The sequence below is a fragment of the Xiphias gladius genome, chromosome 12, assembly GCF_016859285.1.
Source record: "Xiphias gladius isolate SHS-SW01 ecotype Sanya breed wild chromosome 12, ASM1685928v1, whole genome shotgun sequence".
Lineage (NCBI taxonomy): Eukaryota > Metazoa > Chordata > Actinopteri > Istiophoriformes > Xiphiidae > Xiphias > Xiphias gladius.
The window spans coordinates 4,746,277-4,769,876 of NC_053411.1; the positions used below are offsets into that span (position 1 = coordinate 4,746,277).

The window sequence follows — 23,600 nt, forward strand, 5'->3', positions numbered from 1 at the left end:
TTTGAGTCATAATGGCGTAGGACTAAAGGGGAGATGCTGCTCTGAGAAAAAGAAAAACACAACAATGGTGTGTTTTATCCCCTCTGACTCCAGACTGTAGTGAGTGAAGTGGGCCACGAGTGACTGAAAAAGGGAAGATGAGTATTGTATGACTCACAGTGAACGTCTACCAGGATGCTGACGTTGGTCTTTCCCACCGCGTTGAAAACCAGGCAGGAGACGGGCTCGGTGAAGAAAGAGTGGTCCGCCTTGGTGGTGAACACACTCTCCCTGGCACCCTGCAGCACCACGCCACCCTTAGCCCACCTGGGATTTAAACACACCACATTAAAATGCCCCCATAACACATACGTCCATTTATATGTGACACAAAAGGAAACCCCGAAAATCGAAACGTCTTGTTTTTCGGATATGCTCTACATGGATTTACATTTCCTGTTTGATGCCCGATTAAGGTAGATTTAATACGCACACTTTTTAAAGCAAAACCTTACAAAACCAAAAGGCAACTCTACATTTCCGTCATACATTTTGGACAGGTAACTTTAAGAGGCCCAGTGCAAATGTGCTTGTGTGTGGAGGCTGACCTGTAGCCCATAATAGGAGGGTTGGCGTGAGCCTGGCAGGTGAAGGTGACTCTCTCCCCCTCGAGGACAGAGCGCGGCTCGATGGACAAGGTCACCGTCGGTGGATCTGGAAGAAAAGAGACAGGGAGAGAGAGGGAGTCACATAAAACAGCCTTGCTGTATCTAATGTATGCTGCAATCTGGAGGATAGTCTGATGCTAAATGGCTGCCATGTATTCCTTAGTAACAGCTATAAAAACATTTAGCCTTTAAACTAGTCAGACGTGATAAAAACAATTTATGTAGTCATAGGAAGGGTGATATAATTGTGTATTGGTTGTGTAATTAATCTTTTCTTTTTCCTTATACTTATATTTCGTTATGGTATCTGCGTAGAGTAAGTGTAATATATTAAAAAGAAACAAAATTACTTCTTAGGTTAAAATCACTATTCCTAAATTTGTAGACTATGTATTCCAGATTAAGAGCAGCATCGCTTACGGTGGACGTTGAGGGTGACAGTTGTGCTTTTGCCGGTGTGAATAGCCAGGTTGGTGGCCACACAGCTGTAGTTTCTCCCAGTGTCAGTATCGACAGGCTGGATGGGCAGGTAGCTGCGCGTGGTCACTCTCTTCCTGTCTGGAAGCACCTCCTGATCATGGTTAGAGGACAGAGAAAGATTGACAAAAGATTAAAAAGACAGATTAAATGTTGTAACCGTAGGTACAGTTCACGAATGTGTGGGTTTAGTGCGCGTGCGTGGCTTTCATTTTTTCAGACTCACTGTGGTACTGGCAGCCCCCTCCACAGGCAGACCGTCTTTAAGCCACTCGATCACGGAAGGCGGTTTAGCCCCTCGAGACACGCAGCTCAGGTTGTAGGACTCCCCCGCATTCAGCAACACCTCCGGACCCCCGTCGATCACCGGGTCATCTGGGGGGACTGGAGCAGGCGAGAGGGCAGCGTTAGAAAACACAAGACACCGTCCCACACACTGCATGCATACGTGGGCGCGGACGTACTGAGGACGGTGAGTTTGGCCCTCCTGGACCTCAGCGCGGCATCAGGGGCCTGACACTCATACAGGGAGTCATCAGACAGATCGGCTGAAAGGATCTCCAGGTTGTACTGCCCCAACTCCTGCACACGCAACACGCGGTACCTGGGCCAGGCTGGGAGACACAGACAGACGGAGTAGATTGAGAGTTAAATAATCACAATACCTTTCAGGGGACGAAAACAGCCGCTAGATTTCCCCCTCAGGCCTACATGGGGAATTTTATATGAGTTGGATGACTTCTTATATCGATTTAAAGTTCGATTTCCTCTGTGCTAATGTTGGCTGAAGGTCAATTCATGTCACTATGTCTTTGATATCTGCAATTTCATCGCATGTTTCAGGATCCCCACATATCCATGTGGTCCGTACCAGAATTTGAAATCAGGCAACGCCGCACAGTTTGTTGCAGTTCATGCTGAGAAGAAAATATATTTTTCTTCATCAGGGTAGATGACACCAGAGAGATGCGAGGCCACATGACGCGATAGACGTGCACAAACACTAACGCATGACCAAACATACACATTCGCACAGCACAATGCACACACACACACACACACACACACACACACACACACACACACACACACACACACACACACACACACACACACACACACACGCAGCACAGGCTCTCCAATCCTCCCTTTCCCTTCCCCCATCCGCCACACAGCCCAGCTGTGTCTCTGCTGTACATTCTCACCATTAGGTGGCATCCATGCTCTCTTTCACCAGCAGGGGGAAAAGACGAATGCATTATGACAACAACATTTTAGAGGACTCAAATTAACTCCAGCCTGTGATGCAGAATTCATGTTTGCCGCCCAGACGTAAATCACATGTGAAATTCTTTGCTGCCATCTCCATGTGCAGCCTCTGAACTGAGCTTTGCTGCTTGCCCAACCTTGTGTGTCCTTGTTTCTGCATGCATGTGTGCGCGTAAGCCTTGTATATACGTGCATTTGCATGTGAAATGTCGAGAGCGAGAAAGCGTATGAAAAGCCCAGAGAAAGCGGGGGGAGCGGAGGGACAGAGCCTCATACACAAACATACACGCGCACCCACTGAGTGTATGTGTGCATGAAGCGGCCAGTGTTCATTCACATGTTTTTATTTAATAGCTTTAGCTTGAAGCACCGGACCATTACAGTAACAATAAGATTAAAAGAAGGGAGGGACATATAGAAAGAATGGAGAAGGGACGGACGAGGATGGAAAGAAGGAGAGAAAGAAGGGAGAGAAGGGCTGACAAAAAGAGGGCAACCAGACTTGAGAGTGTGTCAAGCAAGAAGAAGGTAAGAGGAGAGAAAGAGAGACAAGGTAGAGAAGTTAAATGAAGAATAGTAGAGAGGGCTAAATACAACAGAGGCACAAGAAAGAAGGAGCACAAGAGGGAGAGAAGGGAACGAGGGATCTTAGATGAGGAGGTCACAGCGGAATAGCATGACAGACGGTGAAGGAGAGGAGAGGAGAGGATAAATAAATCCCAAATCAGTAGATGAACAGTGAAGAATGTAAGAAAACTGAAGAAAAGGGACAGAAATGGTGAAAAGAAAGTTACAGAAAGCAGAGGAATGGGAAAGGAAATGAAACAAAAACCGGAAAAAAACCCCAGAATATTAAGGGACAAAGTCTGGGGAAAGCAATTACAACAAATACAAGGCAACAGCACGTCACAAATGATGCAGTCCCCCCCTGGAACAGTCACTTAAAAATATGCCCAATTGTTTTGACCGGTAATTGCACGGTCCCCTTTCGGTCTCATCAGCGCAAGTCTGAAAATGCTGCAACACCCGCAATGAGATGCATCGGTCATACGTTTTGTCAAAGACAGAGAGGCAGTGTCTGTGTTGTTGGCAGACAGAAAAAACCAGGGCACCTAATAAATCAAACTCAAAATTTCGTCACTTGGGACAAATATGCAAAGAGAACGACCCAGTCAGGGCAGACAGCTGGGGCTATATTAGTTGATGAGTCTGCCCTTCAGTAAAGATCAGGTATTAGACAGCCAAGTATCACCCACTACTTGTATGACAAAGGTGATGATGTGATGCATCTCAACCAAGTTGAAAGGTGTGCCTGATGGAGCTTCCAATTTCCCGTCAAATACTGAACGTTATGTGCAGAGAGCAGTCAAATTTAACATCAGCCCAAATAAGTGCGCAGTGTGTCACAATCTGATGTGATGGGAAAGCTGCTGTAGTAGTTAAGCTGTCTTTCAGTAGCATGACAGCCTCTATCATCTCTTGGGGGAAAAAAAATGCTCTGTTGGCTCAATCTAGCTGTAACTGAAACAATCAGCAGCAAAAATATTTTGTCAGCATACATTAGCCACCGCAGTTGCAAACATGCAACGTCCTGCAAACACTGGGTGAGAGATTCAAAATGCTGCGTACAGAGGAAAATTGGACAGTTTGTTAGTAATAATTCTTATTCCTCCTCTGCCCTTCAAATTAAACTATGTTTTATTACAATAATACAGAACATTTACACGATTGAATTAAGTTGAATTAAGTGAAATTAAACTGAGTTACTTTTGCACCTAACCTTACCAACGTTGGTCTTGTAGAGCCAGGAGGAGTATTTCTTCTCTCACAGCCACGATGGGTCAAAGCCTTTCCTATGCTCACCGGGGGGGGGGGGCAGCTGTAACAGCATGGGAGCTGCTAGTGTTCTGGCCAGGACTAGGTTGCATGCTGTCAGCACTGGAGATGCTCGCATCCTCGCCGCTGTCGCCAGATTGCGTGCATTTAAAAAAACGTTGATATTTTGGCCTGACTTTCAGACGTTTGGGGGGTCAACATCTGTCCCTCTTTGGTTTTTTTGAGGGGTTTATAACACTTGTTGGAAAGCTTTTAATCACCTGTCTCTCCTCTGCTCCGCCCCACTCCGCGTGTGTGTGGGGAGGGTCTAAGACACACGCGCATGGTGAAACAGAAAGCGGAGGAGAGGAGAGAAGCGCGACTGTAAATGATACCAAAACACAGTAGAGACTCTCACACTGAGCTGAAATGAAACAAGTTTGGATAAATTAGGTAAATAACAGGAATAAAAATTTTTCTTTTTTTCTTTTTTGCCTTTGGTTTCATTGGGGGGGGGCGGGCGACTCCCCAAGGCAATGGTAGGGGAAACACTGCTGTAGGTCAAATGCTAACCAATGGAAATGCAAAGCCTAGCAAGCCTATACAGTAGTGGTGTGGCAAAAAAAAAAAGAAGTCATAGGAAAAATAACTAATAGGTTAATTCCAGTAATTAAGCTTCCATTCTGACAATTCCACCATCCTGTCTCTTAAGGCTCGATTATACTGGATATACTTTTACCCGCATAGCCTTGCAAGGTAAGCATAAGTGGTTCTTTAAACCGGGTTTTATTTATAGAACACTATTTTTCAGTAGGGTTGGTTTCGTTTGCATCCAGATGTTTCATTTATTCACTTTTGGCTATCTCAACTCGTCCGCTCTCTTGCTAATTAGTCTCCACGCACTCTCCATTACAGCACATGGTGTTAGGCTGTTACAGCTGACTCCAGGTGGCGGGAAGCATGTCCTGTGCAGTCCACCTTTCCTAGCTGGTAGTTTTTTTTGGTGCCGTGGTTGGCATTTAGCCCAAAGCACCACTGTAAAATAGGCTTTACATATTATACCGTCCCTCGGCACTCTGAAATTTGCTACAGTGTAATAAGTCAAATGAGTCTGGTTTAATACCAGAAAGAACTCAAGACATTCGCAAAACCCTTGTTATTAATGACACCGTTGGCTGTTAAGTGAACTGCAGTCAGCGAGCAGGCGCTGGCGCTCACACGCGGGCTCACACTCTGTAGGTAAGCACGAGGGGCATCGGCCAATACAGTGACGTGACATACATGAGACTGCACGTGACTGAATGTTTGATAGATGAGGTACCTAAATTTACACCGTTGTCATACTTTGACTATAAACTATTTTTGAGACAGAAGACTGTTTGACTGTCAAGTGCTGTCGCAGTGCTAAAGTGAGGTCTGGAGATAGGTCTGGCTATGTGAGACTACCGTTGAGGCTAGTTTGACTAACTTTATGTTTTTTTGAAATAGGTTTTATAAAGCATAATATCATTATCAGCTTAATATAGGCTAGTGACGCTGAACTAATCCATTCTCATTGCACGATAAATTGCCTGCATTTATGTGATACGTCAGCGTTAGCTAGCTAGCCAGCATTATCAATCACTGTTTGCCTAGCTTTTAACGAGAGGCTCAGCGATGTCAGCAGTGAATTTAGGAGAATATTATAAATAAGATGTGCTGCCACACTTCATTATTGATGTGATAGTTTCCAGCACAATGCCTATTTTGCTTAATCGATGTGCTAATGTTTTAGCATAACAAAACAGACCTTTTATACTGTCAAGCAACGTTACTGTAATTAATGGGTCTGGCAGTGGGTTGAAACAATGATAATCCTGAACTAACATCAGTTATAAACAGATCATGGGAGTGGGATGAGTAACGTCAGACTGGAGATAAGGCACATAAAATCTACAAAGTAACGTGTTCTAGTGAACAGATGTTTTGTTTTGTGCTGGAAGCTGGTCGATATTTCTGACATACTCCATTTCCAAGTCCTTTATATAGAAATCCGTCAACACACTGTTACAGGCAAACAATAAAGACTGGGAAGGTCTCATTTTTTAAGCTACGTTACAATCCCTTCACACATTTGCATAAAAATGTGATTAATACTTTTAAATTGCTTCACATTCTTACATATAGTACCTTTAAAAATGTAGCATAAAATTTTGCCTATTACCTGCTCCAATCCAAAGATACCGAGTAATCTGCTTTGAAAAGGCCATTTTAGTCATATGCTGAACCCAGTGAAGGAAGCCTGAGGAGGCTTTATGATGTCTTACCCTGCAGGTCTTCTCCAATGCCCAGAGCCAGGCCATCTTTGGTCCACTGAACAATGCCCGAGTAGTTGAAGACAACGCAGGACAGGATCACCCTCTGGCCCCGCACCACCGACTGGTCTGCTGGCTCCTGAGAGAACCTCGCTGTCCACACTGGAGGTTGAGAGAGAGAGACAGAGAAGAGGGGATTGGGAAAGAAAGACGGGGATAATTTAGGGACTTTCTCATTTTCACTGTGTACACACTGCAGGCAAGCTACTGTAAAATTACCCCAACCACAATTATAGCATGTTATTGTATCTGTGGTTTTATGGTTAATTGATTAGAAACTGCGTTCTCCCAGCCGCAATGGAATGCCACGATTGTCTTTTTTGATCACACGATGGCTTGCGGCCATTAACTGAGCACCAAGGAGTAAAAAACGGTATGGAAAGACGAACGTGTCAAAGAAGAGGAAATCGGAACAGAGCTAAGAAGAAGAAAGAGAGAGAATGAAGAGGAAGAGGTTGTTAATGCTGACTCAGGCAAGAAGAGTTTGGAGATCAAACACGCAACTTCAGCCATAGGGTCTCTCACACCCCTTTTCTTCTCGCTCCTGACTTTTATTTCTTCAAAACTCTCCGGCCCTCCCTCTCGTCTCTCTCTGTTTCTCCCTTCTTCATTCCTCCCTATGAGTCATCTCCCAGGCTTCCACTCCCCAACCAAAACTACAGTGGCTGTCATTGTCTACTACCCTCTCACTCTCCAGTCTGTAGTCCAGTGCCTATCTGCTGCCACAGCAGACAGACCAGCACCGTGCTGGCCCACCGACCTATCTACTGTCTACTATGAGGAAAAAACAAGAAAAACCCCTCTGCGGTTGTTCAAACTGCATGATGACAAGTTGTAATTAGCTGTCCCTTGAAGACATGACACCAGTATAATAGAGGAGAGGCAATCACTGTGGAGGATTTGCATCTCACTTTAAATTTTCATTTTTTCAAATTCTGTCTCTCACTTTAATTTTTCTTCTCTCTCCCTCTTGTGATTTTCGAAGAATATCGCACAGTAGATCATTAACCCAATGCTGCATTGTACACCCCCCCATCCTCCTCCTCTGCCATTACCTCTCTCCTGTTCTCTTTCTATAACGCCCTTTACAATTTGGTTAATTGGGTAATGTCCTTTACCCAAATTGCTTTCCTTCACTCTCTGCTTTTCCCTCTATATGTATGCATCCCCACTCACCTCTTTCAATTTGTACATCTATAATGCTGTCTATGAATGTCCTTTTGCCTGCGTTGATTTTCCTCTACCTCTCCCTATCTACAGTATGTACACGCCTCCCTCTTTCTATATACATATATAATGCTGTATATGTCCTTTTACCCATAATGCTTTCTATTTCTGTGTTCCTCCTCCTCGCTGGTTGGAAGGGGGTTAGAGGCTGACTGTCACAACTCATTTATCACATTAAATATCAGCCCTCCAGCACTTTCTCTCTCTCTCTCTTTTTCATTCCCCCGTTCACTCGTCTCTCTCTTCTCTCACTTTTTCTCTGACTCCCTTTTCTGCACCTACTACCATTTAACATCTCTTCTTCTCACTTTTCCTCTCCACTTTTTTATCACTTGTTTCCCCCTTCTCTTTCCCTTACATTCCCTCTCTCATTCCTTCACACTTCTCCCTCAGAGCCCCCAGTGCTTTTTAGAAGGTTCCCATCTCTCTCACTTTTTTTTAACAACTGCCATATGCCTCTGCACCCCACCTCCCTGACCCTCAGTTCCTATCTCTCACGTTTCCCCTCCCTTTCACATACACAGTGCTCTCCCCCATCATGTCAGATTTGGTGTGATCTGCAGAGGTACAATATGCCTAACAATAGAAAAGCACCCAGTCATGCAAAAAGATCTGCATACCAATCACAACAATGGCTTCTGACATTAATATTCTGAATATAAAGGAGATGTGTAAGGGTACAAGGTGAAAATGGAATCAGATGCAAATGGAGCATTGCAGCATGAATAGCTAGAATTATTCAGCACTGAACCAAAAAATAAAAATAAAAACAATAGCGGCCCTTAATTTTCTCCTTGAGGAATGCCCGGATTAACAGGATTAGATAATTAAAATAAACAAAGCAAACAAAATAGCAACAACCATTGGCTATGAAAAGTTGGAAGGTAAAATCATGTAAAGTAAGTCACAAGACCTTTAACTCCGAACACTGTAAAAAGGCACCACAAGAGTGCACGTTTTCCCCAGCCAGCAACCACATTAGCTCAAAGTTATATGATTCTTCTAATGGGATACAAGAATCTGAGTGTATGGAGGTAAATAAAAACTACCAACTTCTTTCTAGCAATCAGTTGGAAAAAGCCAACGTCACCAATGTCAATGTCAGGAATATTTAATGTCGTAGAGAAACGCTTAAGATTCAAACCAGGAGCTATCGAGAGGGCTATCTCTGAATTCTGTCAGGGGCTATTATTCTGTCTGCTGCTCACCACCCCTGCTCAGCTGGCCCGAACTTGGATTTTCTGGCTGCAAGCAAAGTCAACAGTCTGAGCCAAAGGTGACTTCTTCAAATTTCTCCCTTTGTTCAACCAATAATCCATAACTCACACCCTATTTTTGCAAGACGTAAACCTGCAATATATGAGTTTTTGGCCACTTGATGTAAACACAATACTGACATTTTATAAATTTTAAGACAATATAGCAAACTTGTTAGCAAGCAGTTTCTTATTTAGACACGCAGCAAATCCAGAGGGGCTCCAGAGTCGCGCTAATTCTCTGTGGGTTTGCTATTATGAGTGACCCCTTTAACTTAAACATAATCATGTGATCCATTGTAAATACAGAAATACTGATTATAGCTGCTTTATGAGGTGTGTGATGCGCCACCTGCTCCAGACAAATCAAAGGGGATGCAGGAATCTGTGAAGGTGCAGTATAAATGAAAGATGTGTTTTGTGCTGATTGTAGCTAGCTGACAATGATGAAGTGGTAATTGAATCGGATGATGCATAATTAGCAAGATATTTTGGAAAAAACGCTATTATAAACAAAGGGTAATTCTAGAACGAGTATAGATTTTTCTTTTAATTTCCTGTATGCACCCTAATTTGATTAAACTTACATTTTTGTAATGCTAATTACTTTAATTGGAAAGTACAGTGTTGATTTACACCATCTTAAAAAGCGTGAAAAGGCATTTCTCAGATATACATGGGTATAAAGAGAGTGGAGCTGGGTTTAAACTACCCCGCAACCTCGACAGTAGCCTGAGGGCAAGCAAATCCTTTCCTCCACCACCTCAGATATGCTAGCTGGAGGTATGCCCTCGACTGCCTCAGTAAACCACAAACCTAATCCAAACTGAATACTCCTGAGTGGAGGCTGCACAATCTGCGGAGAAAACACCCATGCAAGGGCTGAGGACTGAAAACACTGACTCATTTAAACATGTGCTCATCGCCTTCTGATTTCCATATTACCCAGTTAACACTTGTCAACATAAGTGTATGTGCTTGTGTCTGTGTGTGTCTGTGTCTAAACGAGGAAATCTATACGGAGAGAGCAGTCGGAGCAAAGGCAAGACAGAAAAGTGTATGCAAGGGAGCTTGCATTCTTTCATTATGTGGGTTATGCTGCAGTGACAAATTTAGAGTGTGTCCTGATTTCCTTGAGTCACTGATCCCCAAGACACCACCGGGAGACTCCGAGCACCCTGTCCACACAAAGACCACGGTCACAAAGAGCTGTGACCATGACCACGTGCACACGGAAACACACATGCACACACACATAAAAACAGGCAGCAGAGATGACCTAACCCTCACCACATGGGCTAACCATTTCCTGTCAACACACACACAAACATAACCAGACTAAACCCCAAACATATAATCGACACATACAGGCGGTTTCCCGAACATAGATTACACCACGACTCGGACTAAACTGTCAAGCCAGCAGAGCATCTCCATCTCCGTCGGGAACAGGTCTCTGTTTAGTCTAGGATTAAATACAGCCTTGGTCAAAGTTTGGAAAGGGATTAGGATTAATCTGGGGCCGAGGACAACAGCCCCTGCAGACACTGTGACACCAACCTCGGCTTGTCAAAGAAGACACAAAGCCAAAGGCAAGCACGCACTGCCTTGTCGGGTGACTCACCAGAAGCACGGCCACATGCCGCCATAGTGTGAACCACCACAGCAATTTAGCCCGAGAGCACCTCTCACACCATGCGATGGTGTTTAAATAGCAAGGTAATGAACCGTCAATTTGTTGCTGAAAATTACTGAAAGGGTATATGCATGCAAAGATGTTCGGGCTATTTTTAGTAAGTGTGCTGCTCATATGCCCTGCATTCCTTAATTTGCCACAAACGCTGCTGTTCGGTGGCGAATGCCAGAGCTTGCTTTTCGGCATTTATATACAGACTTGCCACACCTCTCTGAATGGGACAGGAGACAAGGTTGGAAGTGATGCCATGCAGCAGAATTCTGGGAAAGGCTCACTGGCGGCATTCCGCATCACTGGATCAGATGCTATTAAATAAAATGCCATTTGTATGGATTGTTATGCATCGATCTAATTATCTTTGTGTCTGGCCCCCTCCCCGTACCCCTCTGTACCCCTCCAACAAAGTCCCCCTGCCTTCCTCTCCCTCGCTGCTCTCCAGCCAATCCCGCGCTTCAGCTGGATCACAGATTTGCGTCACCATAGCAACAGCTGACGTGTAAAGTAACTGCCCAAAAAAAGTTTTCTGTACGAGCGTGTCTGTGAGCGCACATCTGTATGTGCATCTATGTGTCTGATGAAACCCTCCCTGAAAAAAGAAACGTCTTTCAATGACCTCATCCTCCCTCCTCCTATCCAATTAATAGTCAGGTGGCCGCACGGGTGTCTCATTATTTCTCTCTTCACTGTTAGTCAATCGGCTCCAAATTGATTTTGTTATCTGTCTAATTCCATATCGCCGCTGTGTGTGGCCGATGTATCGGTGTTATGGCGGGGCTGCATGAAAATGAGATGCAGGAACAGGAGAACAAAGAGATGGCGAGGTCCACAGACACGGAACTGTGAAGTGTGATGGAGGAGGATGACATCATTGTTTCAGGACAAAGTTGCAGCCATAGGAGTCACGCGGCACTGACTCACCCTGTCCCTGTTTGCTGTAAATGAATCTACATATATCTAGCTGTCAGTCTGTACGCTGACAGATCTGTCTGTGCATCTTATCAGTGTGGGGATTGGACTGCTTGGACTTTATGACTGCAGCTGTCGCCTTAAGAGCCCCCCTTAAATTCAGAAAACTTATTCAAAACACAGATGAAGCCATTTGTTCTAGTGCCTAACAAAGCTGACTTGGAGATATGTGGTGTTAGTGCAGTACAGAACTATGCTTTCTAAACGTGTAGGTACGCATGGTGTATGTACTATATGCTGTATGTAATGTATGTACAGCTGTGAATAATGATCATTTTCAGTCTTGATTCATCTCCATGAAGTCTATAAATTGTCAATTAAATAATGGAAAAAATCCCATCATGAATTCCCTGAGCCCATGGTACGTCTTTAAATTGCTTACTTTGTGGGATTTTCCGTTTACAATGATAGAAAACTGAGAAAAGCGCCAAATCCTCATGTTTGAGAAGCTGGAAGCAGTAACCTTTAGCATTTTCGTTTGGCGAAGGATTTAAACAATTATTCAGTTATCAAGACTGTTTTCAGTGAATTCTCTGTCAACTGGCTAATTGATAAATCTACCACTCATTTTGGCTCTAAACTGTATTCATGAACTACATGAGCGTACGCAGTTTCTCTAGCTATTCATCTGTCCGTGGGAACTCTACCACCTGTGCCTGTCTTCTCTCAACAACATGGCCGCCTGGCAGGATGGCCATAATAACTCGTCACCATGGTGACGGCGCTATAGGGACAAGTGAGAGACATAGATGGAGAGAAGCAGGGAGTGAAAGGAGGCGACCCACTGAGCCCGCTGACACCGTGTCAGTCAAACACAAAGGTGACTCCTGGAGGTGGGGATGGAGCAGAGTGAAGATTAGGGCAGAGGGGAGAAAGAGCCAGAAAGAGAAAGACTCTGAGACTCCTTCCTTTGTTTGCCGCATTGTCTGCCTGCTCGCTCCCTTCCTCTGTCATCTTACCTTGTCGTCCTCCCCCTTAAAAGCCGTCAGCAACCTCTCTCTTTCTTCCTTTCTTTTGTGGCCTTGCCCCCTTCTCATTCCCTATTCACTTCCTTTTGTCTGTCAAGGATCCACTTAGAAATCATCACTCCTCCTTCTTCCCTCCACCTAGTGCCGTGCTCCCTTTTAGGGCTACCTTTCACCTTCAAGCATATCTGCCTCTCTGTCCCCCCATCAGTCCTTCCTCCCATTCCTTCTCTCCATTACTATCAAAATGGTTGCTGTGGAAACGAGTTTATTTGGAAATGGCAGGAGGAAAATTAGTGCTGCTCTTTGTCTGTCCATTTTGATGCTACCACACGCGTGAGAGTGCAATTGGGGATGCGTACACTAATTTTCTATGAATATACGTTTGTGCAGGCAGAGTGTGTGTCTGTGCGTGTGCCACCCTTCCATTGTCCGGGGTTCCTCACATACACGCATTTCTGAAGAGCTTTATTTGTACCAAACCTCTGTTACAGACATTGTTACCATGGCTACAGCCAGTGAGGACCATTGACACAATGACAGACACAGTGGCCATGGCAACCCCAGGATCACTGGTGGGTAATATGATAATTCATGGACGAGGTACGTGACACATTTCGCGCACATGAATATGCTCAAGCCCTGGAAAGCCGGCCTGTTGCTGGTAATCCACGAGCCTTTGTTTAGCCAACATGCCGAGTGGCTGACAAAGAATACTCCGCAGTAACCAAGGGTGACCAGAACTAACAATAGCTGTCCTCTGGATACGCTTGAACAAGGGGGCACATACATATCAAGCTGCTACTCCGCAGTAGTGTGCTGTGTAGCTTGTAGCGCAGGGGTTGCCACTGAATTCAACTGGCACAATCAATATCATAATGAATCAATAATTCACAGCGGTGGAGCCCCATTGATTTTGGGCAGCGACCCATTCCTTAAGCCACTCCGCCTCCAAAAGCCACGTGATCTGGCACGTACACATTCCCACCGTCAGTGCGATTGTGTACAGCTTTTAGATGGTCCACCAATTCACCTCACATTACGGTACGGCGAGAGATGGAATCCTGCAGGAGAATTTTACAAGCAGTGTCCTATCGATAAATCACCTCCTCCAAGGTCTGCTTTAATTCAATCCAGTGTAATCTAATTTTATTGGTATGTACTATAGCTTCTTGCAATGTCATCTGTCACAAACCATCCAATAAAAGGCCAGGGCCTTGACCTCCTAGAGTTAAGTAATATTCATACAGAACCCCTTGCTTATATACCATATACCATAAAGTCTTTGTTGATAGAAAAAAACACTAAAAGACTAGAAAGCAAATTGACTGGGGTGATAATAAAGCTTTATAGACTTTTAAACTTTAAAGCCATTGGATAAAATTGAATATACAGATTGTTTAATTAATGAGGAGAAGTTTTCCATAAGACAAATAGGGACCAAATCAAAAGAGCAATGGTTTTATGCAATTGACACTTAACATACCCTAACATGACATACCTTATATGACCAACAGCATGTCCACTTACATGCATGGACTTGGTCTGCAGCTGTTGTTCACAGTTTGGGCTAGGCTTCTAGGTTCCAATTAAGTGAAATCTTAGTGCTACAGCATAGAATGATCTTTTAACCAGCAGTGTGCTTCCAACTTTGTGGCAACAGGTTGTGGAAGGCTCTTTCCTATTTTGTCATGTGCACAAAGCTAGGTTTATTGAAAACAGCTTTCCCCAGAGTCCTGACCTCAACCCCATCCAACACCTTTGGGATGAACTGGAATGTCGACTATGAGCCAGGTCCTACCACCCTACATAAACGGGAGCAAATCCCCCCAGCCAGGTTCAAAAGTCTTGTGGAAAACCTTCCCTGAAGAGTGGAGGCTGTTATAGCAGCAGATTAATGCCCAACGTCCACCAACGTTTAGCCATGTAGCCATGTAGTGCATCTTCCATCAACAGGTGATGACTTGCTAAAATGTAAATTAGATAAAGGCTAATTTGGATCTAAGAACATGGGTAAACTGGGTTAAGGTATGATTAGCCTCGAGAGTATAGCATTAAGAGGGTCTTTGACAGAATAATGCATCTGCACAACATTGTTTTAATGACTGGACTTCAAAGCCATTGATGATTATGACTACCAAGAGACTGCTCACTCATTATCTGTAGTCCGCAACAATTTAGCCTGCAGGCTGTTATATTACATGATGAGGAGATGGCGAGCGCTGTGGTGCTTTGGTAACCGATTTAGTTAGACGGCTGACCCTAATGTTGTTATTGTACAAAGAAGATGGATGGAGAAAGTCAAATCTCTCTCTCTCTCTCTCTCCCTCCCTCTGGCCTGTCCCTGTTGAGGAGCAGAAAACTGGGAGAGCGGAGAAATGAAGTGACATCATCAGCGTCAGCCACATTCCTGCGGAGGGAGGGGGTGAGGAGGAGGGGGAACGAGGGAAGAGGAGGAGGAGAATGTCCCAAAACTTTTGAGGTTACAGGACCGACATCCCCCCTCCCCCCTAAACACACACACACACACACACACACACACAAACACACACACACAAACGCATCCATTCTACCTCCCTCTGCTTGTGTGTGTGTGTGCATGTTTTCCAGAGCACGTTATGGTGTGTGTGTGTGCGCGCACGTTACAGTACATGGGCTCCTCTTCCTCATCATGTGCTCCCTGTTTTAATTCATGTGCTTCTCCTCCTGTCCCCTCCCCCATCGCCTCCCCCCAATCACCCCCCCCCCCCCTTCTCTCTCCACCGACCAGAGGAATGCAAGAACCACATCTGGAACTTATTAGAGAGCGAGAGAGAGAAAGGGGTAGATGGAAAGAGAAGGAGAAGTAATGGTGGGGGGGAGGGAGGAGAGGAAGGAGAAAAAAGAGTCAGATTGAAAAAAAGAAAGAATTCCAGGAGGGGACAGAAAGAGAGAAAGAGTGAACTTTGGTTAGCAGAAAAGGGCTCATGTTGCGAGAGAAAGCCAAAGAAACGAAAAAGAAAGTTAACAGCAACAGCGATTAATGCCAATTAACCTCAGCGGGGACAGGGCAGGGGAAGAGCTTGGCTGGCACCTCAGATGTGGGTTCAATCACTCCCGATTCCAGCGCAACTGTAGCCTTTGAACCGGCCTCGACCATATTCTGTCTGAATGAGCAGCTTCACTGTCCCCACTGAGGGAGCAGTCAAGCCTGAGTAATAGTCCCTTTCTCTCTGCCACTGGCCTCTCAAACCACTCCTCCTCCTCCTTCGTCCTCGTCCCTCTGTCCTCTCTCCCGGCTCGCTTTTCTTTTCAGCAAGCACACCCTCCTCCCACACCACAATACCCACCCCCCCGCCCCCCACCTCTAAAACAAACAAAAAAAAAAAAAAAAGTCTAATCACTCTCGATCAGGCTTTACCCACCTGCCCAGAAGACTACCCCTCTTTGTCCCCCTCCCTCTCTTCCCCGTCTCCCCAAAACAACTTTTTGTGTAACTGCCCCCCCCCCCGTCACCCCAAATTGGTCCTCGCTATGGCCATGCAGTTTAGGAAAACAAGGCCAATAGATTCAGTCAGATGTGATAAAGTGTTCCTCTCTTGCTCAGGGGACTCTGCATAAAGAAACATTTTTAAGGGGATGTTTTTTGTTTTTTTTTCATTTTTCTTTTTATAACTTGGATGCCCCCGGCCTGTCAAACACAATCAGATTATGGGGCCTTTAAATCCTGGAGCTTCACTTGAGAAACATTCACATAGCAGTTGAGGATGCTCAAAGGAAATGCGAATACTTTTGATTTAATTTATCTCCGACCACAAGTTTGATAATGAATCATCCAACTAAATACTTATCTCCGCTATCAGGTTTTTACTGCATCATCTGAAAGCATGCATGCAAGCCTCTTTGTTCTCCAAAGCACCACTTCAAAAAGGATTATAGGAGACTCGTGTCCAGAGGAATGCCCTTAAACAAACATATCAACTGAGAGAAGCAATCAACATGTCACACATTGACAAACTCCCGCCGGGACAGAATTATGCCAAGAATTTGTTGATTGAATGGAACCCAATGGGGAACAACAGGCGTGGACATACATTATAACATTACGGGCTCCATTCCCAGATTGAGCTTTACAACTGGTTCAGTGATTGCTTTCAGTGGCTGATGTCAATTAGAGATGCTTTTCGGTAAAAGGGCTTCATTCAGATCCCGTAAAAAACATGACCCGAATTCACATATTAACGGTAGGATGCTCCAGAGTCATATCTCGCTCTCTGGGATCGAAATGAAAAACAGACTTCTGCCTTGCTACATATGTCACTCCAGATCCACACTCTGAGCAGAAGGGGTCCAGTAAAGCACCGCAAAATGGTTCGTTAGCCTTGAAACCATGGCAGAACGCTTTTGAAAAAGCATCATGTCGCTATAAATAGTTCTTTACGTGGTAATCAACAAGATTCTCACTGGAGTATCCTTACAAGTTTGAGATTCTGTAAAGGGCTCATTTTTTTCTTTATCAGCTACCACTGCTCATACGCTGTATAATCTCCCCTGGCCATGATCTGAGCACAAACAAGGTCTCCCAGTGCAGTTTCAGTGGTTCATATAGCCCGCCGAGTCCCCATCCTTTTGTAACAAACTTTAGAGGTTAGATTTCTCCAGATCCGCATGAGTTTAAGGAGACAGAGGATTGGTTATGTGAGACTAGCTCAGGCTAACTACTCAGTCTTTTTATTTATTGTGAGAACATAAAAGAAACCACTTGCTGTGTGACTGAGGACTTTTTTTTCCCCCCAGCAAATGGAAAAGATTTCATGTACTAGTAGTGTCCCGAGTCACTGTATATTACTCAGTAATAGAGAGTTGCAAAATTGTAATTTATTTAGATGAAAATGTCACAGATTATTACTGGAAAGAATGCATGAAATGTTGTAAATCAGCAGTTTTAACAGAGTGTTTTAGTACCAGACTGGATTCTTTATGAGCCTTTCCTAATTCTTCATTTTTATTTGAACTATTACAGCCCAATTTGAATCATCTACATTACACATATAGTAGCAGAACCACTACTTGCCTGATCAAACAACCCTTGAGGAACCCTTCTTTCTTTGGGTGTAAAAGCTCCCTGAATGTGTCTGACTCTTCCAACATCTGAATATTTTCTTTGCTGAGCAAAACACAGGAATCCGTCTGAGGTCTATGATTCACAGCTCGGCTGTGTGATTCAGAGCGTACAGTAAGGGCAGCAGCAGCGGATCATGGCCGCGGTCCGCCTCAAAAGGACAGGGGCTGACAAATGGTACACCTGCACTGGAGCCTTTGTCCGAGTCAGCACTTCAGACCACCGTCTGGGCTATAGGTGCAGTGCTGCAAGTCCAACCTCAATGCTCTCCTACTCATTAGGAAGTTAAAAGAGTGCGTTAACAAAGATTGATTATGCAGTAACATTTAACAGCTGTGTTAATGGTGGTGGTTGCTTGGGACTTATTACCAGGTTGGTATGTAGCTACAAGGCCGGGATACTAGATCAATCGCTCCAGTGATGTTGCTAGCAGAGACTTACTATAGTTAGTGCTGGTTTGCAATATGTATCACTGAATCTAAATAACTTAAGAACATCCTGATTCACCACGGCTTTAATTAGCTGCTCGACTAATAACCATGCAATCATTAGCACTGGTAGGCAATTAAATGTGTGCAAATTGCAGGCCATGAAATGCTGTTTTACTAGTCTAATGAAGAGATAAGAGTCTGGGTGCTCTTAAGAAAAATGCTTCCGAACCTTCAGTAAGTGTTATCTCTCTTGAGGTGATATTCACTTCAGATCTCTGTGGATTATGCCTCCTCCTCTTACGTTTTCATAGCCAAATGCAAAAGCCACAGTGCTACATTTGAGACCTTACATCTATCACACCATTTTAAATCTTACAGCCTCATTTACAGCCTGCTAATCTTGTCTTCGGGAAAGCCTTTGAAAGCATATATACTTGTGTTCTGAGAGCCCAACATGGAGTAATAATGGATTACACAGTTGTAACGGTGTTACGACAGACAATAGGACACATGGCTTCACACATATAAGTGGGCTGAGCATGTGTGTGTGTTTGTGTGTGTATGCGCGCTTATGTACATCTGTAGGTGCATCTGTCATGAATGGTTTATGAGTGGACAAACAGGGCAACAGCATGGGACGGACACAAGGGGACTCGATGGAGAGAGGGCAGGGGCTGTGTGTTTGTGTGTTGCAACGGTTGCCAGATTGTGTCATATGTGAAATCACGGAGCGCCAGATATGTCGATGAAAAGCCATCCGAGGCATCTGTTCCTGACTGCATGTAGACTGTCGTGTGCTTGTGTGAACCCTCGGCGGCACACTATGGGTGGATGTTTAGCATGTCAGGCCGGGCTGAGCGATACAAAGCCTGGCAGACAAGGTGACATCATCCCTTTCTATACCTTCCCTTCCCCGAACACGCCCCCTACCTATGATGGAGCGGTCGACTGGCCAGCCAGCAGCCAGCTGTGCACGCTCCCGGTCAGCCAAGGTAGACAATGGGGGAAAAAAAAAGTGAGGTTTGCTGTTTCTGCGCCGCCACGACGACACACAGATATGCCTTGATCAAACGGGTAGCTTAGAGAAATTACAACCATCCTCTCCACCTCCTCCTTCAGCCTCCTGTCTCCTAGCAACTCGGCTACAGCTGTGATTATCATAAGCCAACAGCCTACCTGGCACCCCACAGGTATGGAGGGGGAACAGATGCATGGGTGCTGCACACACCTCCCTGTGCCGCTGGAATGCACGGAGGAAGGCAACAGAGAGGGTTAGAATGGGCTTTGTGTCAGGCACTCAGGTAGGACACCAGGACAGGAGAGGAAGAGGGGTGGCATGGGTGTGTGTGTGTGTGTGTGTGTGTGAGACAGGGGGAGAGAAGGCTAATATGAGCTGCCTTTCCCTACAGGATCACTACCGGGGCTGCTAGCCGTGGTCCCACTGACGGACGAGCCGCTCGGATGCGGTAGCAGTGTGGCAGTGCTGCTGGCATGTAGAGCAGCGCTGGTCAATCACTGTCATTCCCGTCACGTCCTCTGCGCCTCACCACGGCCCGTCTGAATAACGGCGCCGGGGGTTCGTCATATGCAAAAGGTCATCTGGGCCGGTGGGCGCGCGCGCACCGGTCATGTTCAAGTTGGACGCACGCACGTGCACGGTCGACCGCCTGTCTTCGCACGCGTCCAGAGGCGCGCGACAATGATTATTAAATAAAAAAAAGAAAGAAGAAGAAGAAAAAAAACGAAAAAAAAAAAGAAAAGTGTGGCGATCCATTGCTACGGTGCGGACACGCAGTCACACACGCTCTCTCTCGCGCAGCTGCACGTGCACGCACACGCGCACACAAACACACACAGACGCCTAAGGTGATCCACTGCTGCGGTTCATATGGGAATGCCATGAAATCACGCTATACGTCCGTCTCTTTTTCTCTGCCCAACACACACACACACGCGCGCGCGCGCACACACACACACACACACACACACACACACACACTTCTAAATGATCACCGACGGAAGGCTCTGTTTGTTTTGAAGCCTCCGTGGCTTTACACAGTTTTAAATTTAAACACCGCTCGCCGTTAGTTCTGCGCTTGGGGCCGGAGAGAAATGCAGTCCTACCTGTTTGAAAACTCAACGCCAAACTCAGGAGCAGCAGCCTCTGCATGGTTCAGCCGACCAATAAGTCCGTTATTGGCTCAGACCTCCGTGGGGACCGCATCAAAAAGCGGGAGTTTCCGGACTTGAACGATAATTCTACAAAGAGCAATAATCCTGCGGCGTCGGCCCTCCTCGCTGGTCCCCGGACTCGGGCTGGACTCGCTCGGCTTCTACACCATTCCACTGCCTTTTTTTTTTTTTTTCGCCTCTCTCCTCTTCTTCGCTCCCCAGCGCCAGCCCGTTCTCCACTCTACACTGAGGCGGTCGAGCGAGCAGCGATGGCACACTCCACTTCCGGCCCCGACCTTCAAAATAAAAACCCGAATGGAGGAAGACGGTCGACTGCGCTCACGGAAATAAGATCAACAGTATATAATCGTGTATTATCAGTACATGGCGTGATTATTTATCATATGCATTACACATTTGTTCTTACATTCATAGTGTGTATGCGTCTGTGAAATTCAATTAGCCTCACTCTGTAATCTTGTACAGCCTTCAAAAACGCATGTGACTTAAGCCATCTGACAAAACACTGTAGTAATATTGTCAAGGTCACTGATGTTCCTATGATGACTCTTGGGAGGGCTGCTTCCATATGGAATTCACTTTTTCCGTGACCATAAGGAATGTTTTCTTCAAAGGTTACGTTCTTGTCTGCAGCTTTTGCCCTGAAACCATTTTCTTTAGAAGTATAAGAAAAACATCCGTTGGTCTGATGTGTAGCCCAGAACCTCTTTTGGCAATTGTCCCTTTTCGGAACCTTTTTGGAGACGTTAAGGGATTCCTGATGGTACCGGGTTTTATGTCTAGGCAATGTGCTTTTAGCTTTCTAAAAGTCTGGTAGAAATCAGCAAAGGCATGTTTATAATTTAATAATTAAACTGGGGCAAATAAACTATATCCATATGCAAAATATAACACTCAATTTAGAACCATAATTTGTAAGACTAATAGGGAAATAAAACAATGCTTTGCCCTCTGCTTTCCAAAAAAAAGGAAAGTTCTTAAAACAAGTGGAATGTACTCTTTTAGTCGCCGAACTGACAAAATAAAATAAAATAAAATTTCACCCAATGTGATCACGCTCTACTTCCGGTCCTCGCTGTAATCTCTCTGACTTGACGTCATATTCTCATTAGCGGCGCATTCCTCTCTCTCTCTCGCTCTCTCTCTCTCTCCCTCTCCCTCTCTCTCTCTCTCTCTCTCACGTCAGCAGCACCACGGCACTGCCCCCTTTTTTTTCTCCCTCTCCCTCTGGATCTTGCTTAGTCCACCAAAGGCTAAAAAAAAAAAAAAAAAAAAAAAAAAGAAAAAACCCCACTATAAAATAAAAAAATAAATAAACCAGCTTAGAGCGGCATAATCGTTTTGACACGTTTGCTGCTTGGTTTCTGCTCTTCACAGTGAGTGTGCCATTAGGTAATGAATTCATTTTAGATAGGCATACCTTAACTTGCCTCTACACCTATATATCCACTTCGCTTTCTAATTCATACGCGGAGGGCACTGTAAACATCTAAATATCGACAGGAATAGCATAGGAAGTATATCAGAAGACGCGGGACGCGCATGAGGTCCGACAAATAATGTAAATTCTGCAGGAATATTCACATTACTGCCTAGAAGAGTATCCACTGCTCAGTGGGACAAGGCAGTGATGTCACCACGATGAATGGACAGAACAGGTCCTCATTCCTGTCACACAACGCAGGCTACAGATGTCTGGGACGGTCCCCCCGGTCTCCGCAGAGAGCCGGTTCCTCCCCGTCTCCCCCGGACCGGAGGGGGAGGAGGCGACTCGCACCGAGGCTGTGCCGTCGGACCCGGGAGCGAACGTGCGTGTGCGTGTCCGAGCGCGACCGGGGCGCGGATCCCGAAATATCTGCGCGCGCGGCATGCACGCACGCACGCACATTTGACCGGCGCCGTCGTTGGCGGGATTTAGACGTAATCCCGATGAGAGACGTGAGCCATTCCAATCTGAGATGCTCACCTTTTTATTTACAAAATATATGGTCTGTGCCCACCTCTCCCGGCTGACAATAACCTTTCGGACGGGCTGCGAATACATAAAACACAATTCCAAATGCACATGGGAACGAATTGTGAATAATAGGTTCGTTAATAATCTGCAGTACAGAGTATTTTGAGGGAAAGAATTAAATTACAATAATTTGGTATGTTTAGCGGTTATGTTCTGAAGCGCAGACGTTGGACTCTGTGAAATGATGCTCATAAAGAAAAATGCAACTGCCAGCCTGTCACGCTTAAGGGGGTAAACGTAGAAATGCGTGAGAACGGGACAGTAGTATCACTGTAGAACAAGCGCGCTCATATGAGTAAACCTATTGCAGTCGGGACCGACATTCTTAACCGGATCTATACTCGAGATTGTTTTTCACTCGTAGTTTGATTTGAGCAGAAAAGAGCAAACCGTTCGGGGCATGCGTAGAAGAGCGGTGATGGGGCTGTGTTTCACTTTGTGTACGCTTAGATTATTGCCACATCAACGAGGAGCGACTATAAGAACATGGAAAACCTTCGACCGACACCACCGCGTCCGGATGATAAAAAACAATCGCAGGTCTGCCGTGCGGGCACACAGAGTGACTCATCTCTGCCGGGACTCGAACCCGGAGCCTCTGGATTAGAAGTCCAGCGCGCTATTCCATTGCGCCACAGAGACTGCGCCAGTACAGCCCAGGCCCGGCACGGCTTACATACTTGACATCCTCTCGCATCGCTGCTATCTGCATCCCCGCAGCATCAGGACCACTCTCGGCCGACGTGCCTGCGCTTCCCGGGGCTGAGCGCCAGAGGGCGCTGTCGCTGCATGCTACGGTGGGGAGTCGCTCAGAAGATGCGTCAGGCTAGCCGGCGTGCGGCAGGAAGTGTGGCGTACGGGCGTTAGAAAATAAAAGCGTCCCTGACTGTAGGCGGGCGTAAATGTGTGTCCTCTAGCGAGGCTTTGACTTTGAAACCGCGCCACCAGGACTTTTGTTTTAATCAAGCTAGCTTTATGCCCGTCGCTCAAAATCGCCCCGACAGAGCCGAGGCGGCGTCTGCCGGAGTCTCGTGGTCCTCGTTTCCACCCTGAAATATTATGCGCATCAGTCCACGCGTCGGTGAGTCCACGGACTGGAGAAAGAAGGAGAATCCAAGTCTCCGTCCTGGCCCTCACTGGCGGACGTTTTGAACCAGTCCGTGGAGAAATGATACGTGTTCCCGGG

At 45.6% G+C, this 23,600-nt stretch overlaps 1 protein-coding gene and 1 non-coding gene across 2 annotated transcripts in view; both read right to left on the reverse strand.

The window, feature by feature from the left end:
* Nucleotides 1-20,561, reverse strand: part of kirrel1a (kirre like nephrin family adhesion molecule 1a) — a 31,017-nt gene extending 10,456 nt beyond the window's left edge. The window contains exons 1-7 of the mRNA XM_040141018.1: nt 20,329-20,561; nt 6,515-6,664; nt 1,589-1,738; nt 1,351-1,508; nt 1,068-1,218; nt 588-693; nt 158-306 (exon numbers count right to left, since the gene is read on the reverse strand). Of these exons, the coding sequence (XP_039996952.1) occupies nt 158-306; nt 588-693; nt 1,068-1,218; nt 1,351-1,508; nt 1,589-1,738; nt 6,515-6,664; nt 20,329-20,374 (910 nt within the window). The 5' untranslated portion in view covers nt 20,375-20,561. The remainder of the gene's footprint in view (nt 1-157; nt 307-587; nt 694-1,067; nt 1,219-1,350; nt 1,509-1,588; nt 1,739-6,514; nt 6,665-20,328) is intronic.
* Nucleotides 20,562-22,982: 2,421 nt separating this feature from the next.
* Nucleotides 22,983-23,056, reverse strand: trnar-ucu. The gene has a single exon. It is a non-coding gene; the product is annotated as a tRNA-Arg (tRNA).
* Nucleotides 23,057-23,600: the final 544 nt, after the last annotated feature.